General features: G+C 33.1%; 3 protein-coding genes across 4 annotated transcripts in view; 2 read left to right on the top strand and 1 right to left on the bottom strand.

Moving 5' to 3' along the window:
- blo (bloated) overlaps positions 1-8,186 on the top strand; it is a 122,552-nt gene extending 114,366 nt beyond the window's left edge. For both annotated transcript variants that reach the window (XM_018540090.1, XM_018540091.1), the window contains exons 4-8: positions 2,900-3,115; positions 4,960-5,120; positions 5,865-6,076; positions 6,765-7,043; positions 7,572-8,186. In XM_018540090.1, coding sequence (XP_018395592.1) covers positions 2,900-3,115; positions 4,960-5,120; positions 5,865-6,076; positions 6,765-7,043; positions 7,572-7,765 — 1,062 coding nt within the window. In that variant the 3' untranslated portion in view covers positions 7,766-8,186. The remainder of the gene's footprint in view (positions 1-2,899; positions 3,116-4,959; positions 5,121-5,864; positions 6,077-6,764; positions 7,044-7,571) is intronic.
- Positions 8,187-9,455: 1,269 nt separating this feature from the next.
- LOC108774055 (transmembrane protein 234 homolog) lies at positions 9,456-12,009 on the bottom strand. The gene is made up of 5 exons (XM_018540066.1): positions 11,913-12,009; positions 11,708-11,830; positions 11,402-11,553; positions 9,762-9,921; positions 9,456-9,684 (listed from the first exon to the last, which is right to left on the bottom strand). The coding sequence occupies exons 2-5, from the start codon at positions 11,721-11,723 to the stop codon at positions 9,602-9,604; spliced, it is 411 nt and encodes a 136-aa protein (XP_018395568.1). The 5' UTR covers positions 11,724-11,830; positions 11,913-12,009; the 3' UTR covers positions 9,456-9,601.
- A 687-nt stretch (positions 12,010-12,696) lies between these two features.
- LOC108773966 (uncharacterized) lies at positions 12,697-13,793 on the top strand. Its single transcript, XM_018539957.1, has 3 exons — positions 12,697-13,198; positions 13,318-13,539; positions 13,756-13,793. The coding sequence occupies exons 1-3, from the start codon at positions 12,763-12,765 to the stop codon at positions 13,791-13,793; spliced, it is 696 nt and encodes a 231-aa protein (XP_018395459.1). The 5' UTR covers positions 12,697-12,762.
- The last annotated feature ends 35 nt before the right edge of the window (positions 13,794-13,828 follow it).

The raw sequence follows: 13,828 nt of genomic DNA on the forward strand, positions 1-13,828 counted from the left end.
CCCCCCCCCCCCCCCGCTCCCTTTCTATACCGGAGACCTCAGCTTTTTCTTCATCCTCAACATCACTCGACCTCTTCTTCGTTCTCGTCGTCGCCCTCGTCGTCGTCGTCGTCGTCATCGTCGTTGTCGTCGTCTTCGTCGTCGTCGTCGCCGCGTCGTCGGTACGCGCCGCGACTCGTTATGGAGAGCACACGAGATATTGTTGCTCATATATGTGGAGAGTACCAGGGAAGTGCATCGTGCTTGTACTATGCAGATGATTCCGCGATATGGGCTATTCATTGTGAGTCATTTAAGAATTTATACGCGATGGGTACACATCTATATATACACGGCCGAGCCGTGATATGTTATTATATTGCGTATTGAAAGCTCCAACGTACACAGTGTATTGCGCGCGCGAGAAAAAGAGAAAGGAGAGAGAATCATAAAATCTGCACCGATCGCCGCAATATTCCTGTACTCGCCAATACTATTCAAAAAATTATGGTATCTAAACAGATTTGCTATTTGAATGACGTGAAAGACTACGAGAGGAATCTCGGTCTCACTATAACTGTATATATACTTAATAGAGATATATCTTTCCTTAACAATTTTTTTAACTAATCCCTATTTTTCTTTATAATACACACAAATACACAGAAAAATATTTAGTACTTTCGGGAAAAATGTATTTAATTTTCTGTCCTCCACACCAGACTTGCATATCTGTAATACTGACAGTGAGATATATTGAGAGATATCTGATTTAAAATAATAATAATATACAGATCAGGAGCGTGAAAGTAAATACTGGATGTTTTATGCGTAAACAATTTTTTTTATGTTATAAATTCGTATCCTACATTAATAACATACAAACGTTTCGATGTTTCTATTTATATTGTATATATATAGGTCATCCTCAGTATTTCAAATTAAAATTAGAAACATTAATTAATTTCACACATTAAATAAAAATTAATTATATTTCTACCGTTCAATTTGATTGATCTCCAGTTTTCAGATGATCCATTCAAAAGAATCAAATGTAGAAATGTAACTAAATTTTGTTTAATGTGAAATTAATATTTAATGTAACCTTTGTAATTTTAATTTAAAATACTTAGGACCTGACAGAAATGTCTAAATATTATTATCGTAGAATACGAATATATAAAATTATTTATACGTAAAACATCCGACGTTGGCTTTCATACTACAATATCTGTTATTATTGATTTAATCATATATTATATATTTCTTGTCTATTATATGCTGTATAAAAATATAATGTATTAAAAAAATATTTTAGTTTTATAATTATATGCGATATCTTATATCAAAATATTAAAAAAATCATCCTATGATTTTTTAATATGAACAAAATTTCAGATAAATATAATCTCAGTAAATTTACAAGATGATCGACAAAATCTAATGAGGAATAGACTCAAAAATATAATTTCTACATGTCAAACGCTCACTAAGTTTACTCGAGCAAGGTGTATTATATTTCTTTGACGGTGTCCTGATTTCACAATGAGAACTAACGCGTAATCGCACGTCGATCGATCAATTGATCCGTACGAGATTAACATTCCGATTACACGATATGAGGCGATACTTCCTGTGGAGTTTCCGAGCGCGTTACGTGCAGTATGTACCAGCGACGGCCTCGGCGGCCTCGACGGCGGCTGCGATTACGATCGTCGGCGTGGTCTTTGCCGGAATACCGATGAATAAATAGGGGAGAGTCGTGATAAGCGCCTGGAGCCGTAGCGCGCCGGCACGCATTATGCATGCGCGAGAGCGAGAGTAAATGACGGAGGTGGCAGCGCTGATGATGGTGATGATGCAAAACGCGATGATAATAATAACGACGACGTGGACGTCGTCGGGAATGAAACGGACACGCGTCTGCCTGTCTGCTTGCGAGGGGGCGAGTTTTTCCAAGCCGTCGAGGCATTGCGCCTACGTTACATCCCGTGAATAGAGTAGTAGAATAGAAGACCACGACGATCGATCAATTGTGTGTAATTGGCGAAACGACGATTAACATAAATGGTAAAAGCAGGTGGCTTTCATCTATTACATTTTGTCGCGTTGAAATCTCTGAGAAACTGAGTGTCAATTGATAAAGTTTCACACGATTCGTATGGATCTACGCCACACGATTGGATTATAATCGTGATAATAAGTAATCTCATTTGATGTTTTTTCTCGATATCGTATATCATGGTGAAAGTTTTATTTACAACCAACGTTAATCTTTTATTTTTATAAATAAAAATATTCTTCAATAAAAAATGTTTTATTAGTACTATAAAATACTCTTATAAAATCATTTCACAATTATTTGTCATATGTTTTTATATCTTTGATTGTTTAAATACGATATCCAGTCAGAAAAAAGCCGTTATTTTTTAAAAGAGGATTTCAGTTCCAGAAATGTCTCTTATTTCTATCTATATTTTAACATATCCATAGCTTATTAAGATTATCGATCGAAGGAAGGCGCTTGATTGTGTTTCATTATTAATAAACGTGTAGAAATATTATAGAAATCAAGCCGCGCATGTTGTTTTTTAGGAATATTTTGATCTCGGTCGTGACTTGATTTGATTTAGAGATATTCGAAACCATTATTGCAATGGCATCGAAATGAAACTATCGCGAAGAAGCGTCATGGAAGAATGCCAATTATGATCTAATAGTTTCCCCTTGTCCACCTCGTTTTCGAGCTATAAATTCTTGTGAATCGTATAACGGTTGGATATAATCCTCCACCGGGATCTACGAAGTAAATTATGCTCGAAGAGGTTCGGATGAGAGAAAGTGGTAGTTATATAGAGATAGTACTTCGAAAGACGCTGAGTCGCTGAATATAACATGCGATTTTTCTGTTTTGGCTTAGGAGGATTATAGTCAACGCAGACGCTTATCGACACCTAGTGGCAGTCCGAGCCCTCCCAGACCGACCAGACTCTCGAGATCCACCGGCACTCTTACTAGAGAAGAAGAGTCCTTCTGCGAGTCCAGCAACACCCTAACCAGGGACAACCAGGGCCAAGAGGCGGAGAGAAAGGGTTGGTTCAAGTCCCTCTCGAGGAAGAATAAATCCAATGCTACGGTACGAAGCGTCATTTTCTATTTTTCATAAATTAATTTTATTTCTTTACACAGCTTTCCTATTTTTGCTCGTCTCTCTTTATTCCTATTATATACAATAACCCTCCTAAAAGAATCAATTCTACGATTAAGACATAAGAAAGCATTTCATATTTTTAATTGATCATCTAATAAATAAATAATAATGATTACTAAAACTTTAATGCAACAACCCAAACCTCACTGCTTGCAGTTTCGCATTTAATTGTTTTATTTAATCTGGACTAAATACATATAATTAATAACATATATAAGCGAAATATTTTTATCGGTTAACGTTGTTTTTAAGTTCGTATCAAGTATTGTATTTAGATCCTTAAAGACTTCTTTTCGTGTGTCTTTCTTCAAAATTGACGAGTCAGGTGGGCGAGAAGGGTTATATTTGGAATTGATCAGAAACGCGGCAAATCATCCCTCCGAAAGGTTTCGAATCTTTTTTAAGAGTATTATCCGATAACGAGCGGACTCTCCTAGATCGTGCCGTGGTTATCTCGCGCGCAACTCGCGCACCAGTCCCGTGCGCATTCATCAGTCAGATCGCGGGTCGCTGCGCGGAGCCATTAGGGCAGCGCAACCTCCAATTACCGGTTTGATTAAATGCTTAACTAACTCCGCGCTCTGTGGTTTAATTTAATCGCGAGATTAAGTGCCGATCAGGAGGTTGCTTGCCTAGCCCTATAAGCCGACCATCGTCCCGCGCGCCCGCGCGCGCACGGGAATAATCTCTGTCAGATCCCGATTCTCCTCCGATCTTAGGCAGCGGAAAGGAGAGGAGAGGAGAGGAGACGCCGCGCGCGCGCTCGTTCAAGATGATTGCGTGCGTATGAATCTCGCCGTGGACGATGATCTATCGGATGAGTCGGCCCGGGGAGAATCATGACTCACGAAGGCGCCGTGCGATGCAACCACGGGGGGAGACCGTGATTTTTGCGAACCGCGGGAAGAATACAGCTTTGTACACGCTCGCGCGATTTTCTTCCAGCCGATCGAGAGACGGGGCTGGATTCCGAAAAATGGCGACCTTCGATGGAGGCCAGTCTGACTTTGCGTTCGTCTCAAACAATTGACAAAGAAGAGTCCGATCTACTACGTTACTGTTTCGCGTCGTATTCTATTTTCCCGTTAATAGCTTGAAGCGTCCTTAATCTCCTTATCCTTAATCTTATTATTCCCAATAGACAATTAATATAGAAAGCAAATCAATTTTATTGGATAAAAACTCTTTTATCCACTTAACCTTTCGTTAAACATATTTATATTATATTGCATATTCCATCAGATAAAAAATATTGATTATCATTTTACAAATCTATTAAGATTTTAATTAAAATAGTTTTCGCTGAACTCTTTATGGGTTTCTAATAACAGTGTGAGGAATCTTGATAATGGAAAATATAAAAGAAGTAAGTAGGTTAAACATACGAAAACTTCTTTCTATGCCGTTTACATCTAAAAAAATAATTTTTTTGAAAGAGATGATCTCACGAAGAATTAGTTAAACTATAGTCAAAGTTAATCGAGAACTGGCGAAACCGCCCCTAAAAGTCAGGAAACTGAAGCCAAGTATGTGCTTAGCTATGAAAATTACATAGTGCTACAGAATAATATATCATTATAGCGATACGTTTCAATCTATCGCACTTGCAAAGTCCGTCTTCTGTGCGCGAAATTATAACGTTCGATAAATCGATATTTGGAATAAGCGGGCGTAATTGTTATACGCAGAAATAATCTATACGTGGCTATATTTGGTGTCTCCTCCTCTCTCTCGAGATCGTGAATAATGAAGCGTCGATAACTTTGCAGCCGGTGGATAAAAAGCCAAGAATACCCGAGAGCGAGATCTTGACGACCGGCACCGAGGATGAGGAAGCTTCCTCTGCGCCTGAACGAGTTTCCGTGCAAAAGAATCTCCGCTTCTTCGGCGATACGGATCAGGAGTCCGTCTCGTCCAACAGAGACCGCAGGTAAATGCTGTAATATAAGCCGCGTATGCACGACCGGTTAAATATTTCGTGCAAGAGTGATTTAAATATTTCGACTGTCGTCTGGTTGACTTTTTATCGTCATTGCGTTTTGCTCTAATTAATATCATTATAAACAAAACTACAGTCATCTATTTTTCCTATTCATTTTGCTTCAATTATTTTACGCATATATCGGATATTATTTTTTAAATGTCCGATTATATTTAACCAGATTATATTAAATATTCTAAATATGTAATTGTTTTTTTTTTTTTTCAAAATTAAAGGATCTTACATATTCTTATAAAAAAGAATTTATACATGTACTAAAAAAGTGATGTTATATCACCATTTTAATTGAAAATAATTTTGTTGATTTAATAACATTAATAAAACAAATATGGCATTCTCTTATTTTAATAAAATTGTATTAATTTCATTAAGTATTGTTAAATCAACAAGATTATTTTCAAATAAAATATTACTGTTGATATAACATTATTTCTTTTTCAGTATATATTAAATAGAAAAAATATAATTTAGGATATACATATATCTATCACGTAAATTTTTTCCTGTGGCGAAAACGTGAAAAGTAAAAATTTTGTATATTGTGTATATATATATAGATACACATATATAAAAATTTTAACATTTTACATTTCTACTCTAGAAAAAAAATTACGTGACCGATACCCGGAAGAGATCATAAAAAGGTGTAATTAATTCAATTAATTATTTCAGAAACAAACGAGTTGACGACCATGCCCGCTCGAGGCGTGATGTCACGAATTCGAACCGCTATAATTTGGGTATCATATCAGCCCCAAGGAAATCTTCGAGACTCGCTGAAAGCGCATTGTCTTCGGGCGAGAGTACAACGGGTGATAGTAGCCAGCAAAGTCAAAACTCTCAGAGATCGCAGAGATCTGTGGTGTATCTCCATGCTGCTACAGGTACAATAAAAATATAATACTTCTCCAATATAGCATTCAAAATTATTTTGATTTTATGTTTTATTCCAAGAGATTTGCAACACTATAATTTATTTTTTAGGGCAATATATTTAATCTCTTGTTTTAAAAAATCTAATAACCAAAAATACAAAAAATAAAGAATTGTAAATTTAAATAAAAATTTTATTTAAGTCAATTATAGCAAAAATACTAAAATTATTGGTAATTATTCGTATTCTATAATAAATAAACGAGATATCTTTTGTGAATTATAACCTGGACAGATAAGTAAAATAATATTTTCTAAATTGAAAATTAGAAAGTAATAAAAATATGACGCTCTATATTAAATTTTTGCTAAGGAAATATTGACCAATCCACTTAAAAAAGATATATATGAACTTCTCCAATATCTTGATATAATGTTTAGCTGAAAAGTTATCACTGCCAATAATAGACATGCGCTATGAAGCGTATCGTTCATTGAACGCTTGAATTCTGCAATACTTGTCACATTTGCGTCATTGAAAATTTATTTTAAAAAAATATATAATACACTGAACACTGGTCAGATATTTAAAGTTATTTAACTAGTAATCTATATATGAATAATGTTTAGCAGTGAAAGTGTAGAAAATGTCGTCAAGCGTAACCGCACTCTAATTACGACTCAATATCTGCATTCCAGTCGGCGAAATACCAGGCCCGAACGAACGACGCCGGGCAGCAAGTCGCGAGGAGTTAAATCGACCGTTGCAATCACACACGAGAACGGTGTCGAGAAGCGTGAGCGTCCTTGCTCCGTGGAAGCCGCGACATTATAGGGAACCGTTCGAGATCAACTACGATCAGCAACAGCATGCAAAACCGATCGCGACCATGAGACGCAGACAACGAAGCCGCGAAACCCTCAGTCGTCGAGGAAAAGAAGCTCGGCGAAGCAAAGATAATAATCTTTCTAAAACAAGTAAATGATCTTACTCTTGAGTAAAGTAACATAATATAATTTAATCTATTAGATAGAATATATATGCAAATCTTTAAAGAGAGAGAATTAACTGGTAAATGGCAATACATAATGTATCTTTTTTTTCTATTTAATTTTAATTAATAAAAATTCTTGAAAAATTTGATAGTAAGTGTTTCACTAAGTGAACAATAACATTGTATCTTTTAATATGAGAGAGAGAATGAGATATTTGTACAATGAACTTGATTAATTATTAAATAGATTTATTCCTTTGCAAATATTTTTAAAGTATAATATATAAAAAAATTGAATTTATATTTTTTTCAAGTTGTTAAGAAAAATGAAATAAATTTAATTAAAACTTAATCATTAAGGAGTGCTGAATTGTGCAAATAATCTGAACTAATGCTAAATTATTTGAATTTGTTAGTTCTCTTCGGTTTATACTTTATCCAATTAGTACCAATTTATTATATATCTATGTAATAATCCTGTAAACGAAAATATCTATGTCATTCATTGCAGGTACGATCAATCGCAGCACATTAAAATCGAAGGACAAGCAGAAAGTGGATAGAACTGTTTCCACGGAATCGCTGGCCACCAAATCGCGAGGCATAGGCTCCAAAGTGGAATTAAACAGATCCACGTCCGTGCCCCGTGACCCGAACAAGAGTGCAGGATGGTTCAAGCTAAAGAGCAAGAAGTCCCGCGCTTGAATTGGACGGCCATTGATCAATGCTAGTCTCGAGTTTCATAAGTGTAATCCGTAATTTCGTAGGCGATTAATAAGCGTCGATATCCGGCGCGCGCTGATTAATAACGACGCGACTTATCGATAATATACACCTTTTAACATGCACATCGCGCGAATGTCGATTGCGACCACGCGAATTTTTAATTTTTTAACCGAGTATATGATTGCGACAACGACGTGTAAATTAATTGCTGTCAACACGTTAATCGATTTTGCGAATTTATGGAATTTCTGTGCTACCTAAGACACAAAGTTTTAATCCCCGTATAAATAGATCTATATATCTATACGTAACAGAATAAAAACAATTATCCAAATATATACATAGGCACATGCGAAAAAGATTTGAACCTCACTTACGCGTCAAATTAATATTATACTCTTCGCACATTAAATAATAACATTCTTTGTAACAAAAAAGATTGCAAAAGAATGATCGGAAATGTAAACTCTTGAGAAGTATAAAATTAAATATAAAGTATATTTTAAAATGAGAATTTTCTCAATATGTCGAATGTTACTTCATTTTAATAGCTTTCTCTCTGCCAAATTTAACAGATTAAATTTGTTGCAAATGATGAGATTGCGTTTATAATATGTTCTCACATACATTGTGAATTAACATTTCATCGTGCATTAACTTTTGTTTTTCCTTCAGAACTTGACAAAAGGTGCTTTTAACATTTGATGTTTTTCCCATTTTTACGTAATTAAATCCATGTGCGTTACGCATTTCTGAAAAATTAACGCGTCACTTTATTCTACCGTGAATCAAAGTGCCATCTTCATTTCTCTACATTCTTAGTATATATTATACATTCTCTATTAATGAATAAAAATTTTCAAATATATATTCAGTAATAAGCAATATTTTTCTACGATAAACATTAGTGAGAAATTAAAAAAAAATTTCTAAATTTCATTTCGACAATCGAAAGACTATTTCGAATTATAAAACAGACAGTTACGTAGCGATATCTACTGAATGTTTTCCTGTGCAAAGATCAATCTCATCTTTGCATGCTTATTGTATATAAATATTTGTGTTGATAATCATAATTCTTAATCTATTTTTACTAGGACCTATTGTGTTTTCATTATATATATATATATATATATATATATATATACAATTCTTTGTACATTCATGGATCACAGATTACACATGCACTGTTGCGAAATTTCCACGTTCGACACAAGTCGAGAGATTCTTTTATCATTTTTTATAACAGTGTAGAGAAATAAAACGCGCGACGCTAGACATTATCTGTTGTACTGTGATACGCTTTTGCGTGTGGACAAAGAAACAAATTAAATACGGCGACATAGTCATCTTGCACCATAATTACTATTTCATTCCTACCCGGTGCTATATACGTGTGTGTGTGTACATATGGATCATTAAACGATATGCATGTAAATATCATGAATATATATTGACGATATTGTACGGAATTAAGAATAAAATCTATTACCTATTAACACAGACATTGCTCCTCTTTATAAGATGCGTGAAAACCGAGATGGAGTATTTTATAACAAGATTAATAAACGCAATGATGTAAACTAGCATCATTAATAATAAAATATATTAATGTTAAATGCTTTATATTATTAAAAAGCAAAAAAGTGAATATCATGAGTTTGCTTTGTTAGAAGAATTTCAATTCATTGTATTAATCATTGTGGTACTTACATTACACAGGATGGATGTGGATTAATCGGCAGGTAGTATGGATGAACAGGAAAAGGAAGGGTAACAATGTGTGCTTAATGATCGTCATCTTCAGTGTACAAATTATAATTCCTCGGTTTTATTCAGTTTATCCCAACAACATAATATGGTTCCACACAGCACAAGTATCATTCCCAGATACGTATCTGAAATGTGAAGCAGATTGTAAAGCAAGTGATTCAAAGCATTCTCTAACTATAAAGATAAGCTTGCGTGTACTCACTTCTATGCACTTTTTCCTCGCCCAGGAACCAGCCTGTGATTGCAGTAAATACGAAGGTAAGAGAATTTGAAACTGGCACAGCCAGAGATAGGTCACTGCTTTGCAGGGTTAAGAAGTATAATATTGAACCGCATTGATTAAGGAGAAACGGCACAATGTACTGTGTAAAAAAAATTAAATGAATTATGAATACTGTTATTCTCAGCAAATACTATTAAGCGGGGAGCACAGACTTTTGCATAATGCATAATACATATACATATAAGGAATTTCATTGGCCCATTTTCTTATGCATGAGTCAATGGGCCAATCAAATTCTTTATGTATATGGTTTATGCGTTATGCAAAAGTCTGTGCTCCCCGCTTTACTCCTAACAAAGATATTTACTAAAATCTCGTAAAAAAAAATCCCTGAGAATTTCCAGATTTTCCTACCACTTTTATTCAAAATTCGAAACAAGATTAAAGAATTTTTTAATGCAATTTTAATGGAATAAAGGAATGAAATTAGAGTGCAAACAACGCAAATAAAATATACATTAAAAATTCGTAGAAGACAGGAGTTCCACAATAAATACACTTTTGACTGTATCTATCATTTTCTACAATTGGAGCCATGAAACTTACAGGATATAAAATATGTATGTGAACTACTCTATTCTGCCGAGTCTTTTACTGTCACTTTAATTTCTTTTTAATAAAAACGCGCGGAAAACAAAAATGTATGTAAACATACACAAATGTATATACCATACTTATTACTAACATTTTGCATCATCAAAAACTAATGTTTAAAAAAAATAGAATTTAAATTTGAAAGTAAAATATTCAAAATTTCCATAAATCCCAACAATAACATTTCATGAAAAAATTTCTGATTTTCGAGAATGAAAAATCTAAAAACTCTAGGTCTCTCTCTCTTCTATAGGTTTTTCTTAGAGAATAATAAATATCCTATAAGCTATACAAAATTATTTTTAATATTATGACAGCTATTTGATAAGTATGTGCAAAGTCAAAAGATGGTACTTGTAGTATTACAATGTTCAAAACTCTCAGTTTCTGGTATCATTTGTAAGAACATACATCAAGTTTTAATCAAATATGTTAATTATTTTGTTGTTGGTAATTGTTTGAATCAATCAAGTTTTGCATTTTGTAAAAAATGGATGAAATAAAATTTTATCTAATGATCAAATATTATTTTTTGAAAGGCAAAACGCATAGGAAACTAAAATCAAGTTGAATAAACATTATGGTAAACCTAATCTACTCCATCGATTAAAACATATCAAAATATTTATGTAATTTGTAAATTATATTAAAATATATAAGCTTAAAAGGAGATTATATTGAAAAATAAAAGCTAGTAAATGATGAATGCCTTATCGAGTCTGTACACTGGTTGTGTGGTTAAAATGAAATTTTATTATCTCTAAATAGATACAACGTTTCAGGAAAAATAAAAGATTTTTCCTGAATAACAGAGTCTTCTTTATTTTTGCACAGACTTATTAAACAGTTTTCATATTATATATAATGTCATTTGACATCAAAATACTAAGAAATAACAAGCTTGTTTGCTAGACTTTTGTAATATAAAATTAATTTGATAAATGTGTACATGTAGGTGCAATTACCTTCAGATTAGTGATGAGAAATAACTGCTCCTTAAAAAATTGTCCATAAACTGACTTGGCCTTGATATTCTCCAAACCTTGCGCACCTTTCTTTATAAATGGATTGGTTACTCCCCAAAGAATCGCCACGAAACACAGATGTATCACAGAATCTGCAATATAAACATATATATTAACATTAGCATTTCAACACACTGTTTGATATCATTAAAACTCTGCTTTTATTTTCATTCTTCTACTTTTATCATGAAAAAGACTATTTTTCAACAAGCAGAAAAAAAGATTGTTAAAACTAAAATAGCTCACCAATAGTGACTGCCATTCTCGTCAATTATATAACGTGCAATGTTTCACGCATCGAACAATACAATGCAAGTCGCGTTATGAGAATTAATTAATAGGTACGTTGAATACACCGGATTCACGTATCTACACCATAGTAAAATTTCGCTATTAAATCCATATGTTATATTATATTCACAAGTAATTACATTAAATCATGTCATTTTACGAATTTTAGGCTTTTCTTGAGTTTGATGGTGCCAGTCACTAGTCAACGCAACGTCATTGAAAATTAAAACGCCGATGTCGCCGATCACATTATAGACGCCGCGGTCTGCCATATTAAATAAACATACTACATAGGTCATGACCATGATGTAAGAATGACAAGGCACGAACTCGATCGAAAAGTATAGATCATAGATCGCACTTTAAGGTACCTTTTCATGTTATCATTTGTTATCTTTTTGACACTAAAAATGATTGCATTTTCCATTGGCAGAACTAGTGCGCATTGGTTCTGCCAGTAAAAACGCTATGAGTGTCGAGCTATTCCAAGTTTAAAACGAAATATATTAGCATGTATATTTTAATCGTGAACTTACATCCACTTCTTCAGAGGGCAGTAGTGCGCAGCAACATTTTGCGACTTCTCTCTGGTAAAAGCCCCTCTTGTCCTCTCTGATTCTCTCTGTTCTGGTTTCTGGTAGTGTAGTACTCCGAGTTGCTCCGAGTGCTCAGTGCTCACACATCAGTGTACTATTCAGTTAGTATCAGTACATGTTCTGCACATGTGTACAAATACATTTTTCAATTTTATCATGTAAGTTTGTGAGTTTTATATATTGCATATCGTTTTGTGAAATTTGAAACTCAATCAAACTGAAGCTAGAAATAACGTCACACGTTACATTGAATATTAATTAACTATGATGTTAATAAGCATTTTATAACATTGTAAAATATTTATATTTTCTCTTATGTTCTCAGGTTATAAAATTTGCAACAATTTATTGAAAATTTAAAGAATTCTTTCTTTTTACTTGAATTTATAAAAATATTACAATAATAATAGAAACATGAGTTGTCAAAAAGGCAATGCTAATCGTTCGAGGCCTCAAAAATATCAAAATCAAAAATCGTTTAAAAATGATCTATATGACAAGTCTCAAAAAATAAAGCAAATTAACAGCACTCAGGTTACCAATGTATGTGAACGTTGTAAAAAAATAATAGAGTGGAAGATTAAATACAAAAAGTATAAAGTGCTTAAAGCTGCAATGAAATGTATTAAATGTGAACAAAAAACTGTGAAACATTCTTATCATAATATCTGCTTGCCTTGTGCAAAGCAACAAGAAATATGTTCGAAATGTGGACAGAAGACAGAAATCGTAGAAGGAATATATAGCAAGGAAGAACAAATGAAATTGGATGCTGAATTTAAAACAATTCTGAAAACAATGTCAGAACGAAAACGAAGAACATTGTTACGTTACATGAATCAACAATTGAGTATGTATTTTATGTTGCATATTGTTAGGTAGAATTTTATTTATATATTTATTATGCACACAATTGGTATGAATATATGATTTTATATAATAAAAGCGTTTATTCTACTTTATTTTTAGTAAAAAGTAAGGAAAATAATGGCAAAAAACCTAGTACTTCGGGTTTGAATACTGATACGGATAAAATTGACAGTAAGAACAGGAATGGAGATGAAACAAATCTGAAAAGAGAAGATTTATTAATGAAAATAAAATCATTAGCTATTATAGAAGATGACAACATTGACAGCGATATTGATGAAGAAGAAATTGATCATCTTGACAATGATATTTATAACTTATGTGATAAAATTTTTTCTAAATAAAAAGCTGTTAATTATAAAATATATACAATATTTTATCATACAACCTTTTTATTTTATTTATAATTTTTTTATAGTAACTTGATTGGTGAACATATCTACTTCAAATTCAGATTTTATTCATGTATAATTTGCTGTCTGTAATAAAGAAATTTTATATTTTAAATGGATTGTTATGGATTTTACGTTTTTATAGATTGTATCATACCTTTCATATACATCAAGCAACAGTAAAAATGGAGGGCAAAGAAAATAAACCAGTAATTTTA

This window comes from Cyphomyrmex costatus, unplaced genomic scaffold (assembly GCF_001594065.2).
Source record: "Cyphomyrmex costatus isolate MS0001 unplaced genomic scaffold, Ccosl1.0 scaffold23, whole genome shotgun sequence".
NCBI classification, from domain to species: Eukaryota; Metazoa; Arthropoda; class Insecta; order Hymenoptera; family Formicidae; genus Cyphomyrmex; species Cyphomyrmex costatus.

Excerpts from the sequence above, each read along its gene's own strand:
- LOC108774055 (XM_018540066.1), bottom strand. Across the intron at positions 9,922-11,401 it reads TTCTCATCACTAATCTGAAG|TACATTGTGCCGTTTCTCCT; the intron begins GTAATTGCACCT and ends TTTTTTACACAG. Across the intron at positions 9,685-9,761 it reads CGAGGAAAAAGTGCATAGAA|ATACGTATCTGGGAATGATA; the intron begins GTGAGTACACGC and ends TTCACATTTCAG.
- LOC108773966 (XM_018539957.1), top strand. The coding sequence starts at position 12,763 with ATGAGTTGTCAAAAAGGCAATGCTAATCGTTCGAGGCCTCAAAAATAT. Across the intron at positions 13,199-13,317 it reads TTACATGAATCAACAATTGA|TAAAAAGTAAGGAAAATAAT; the intron begins GTATGTATTTTA and ends CTTTATTTTTAG. Across the intron at positions 13,540-13,755 it reads CAATGATATTTATAACTTAT|ATTGTATCATACCTTTCATA; the intron begins GTGATAAAATTT and ends ACGTTTTTATAG.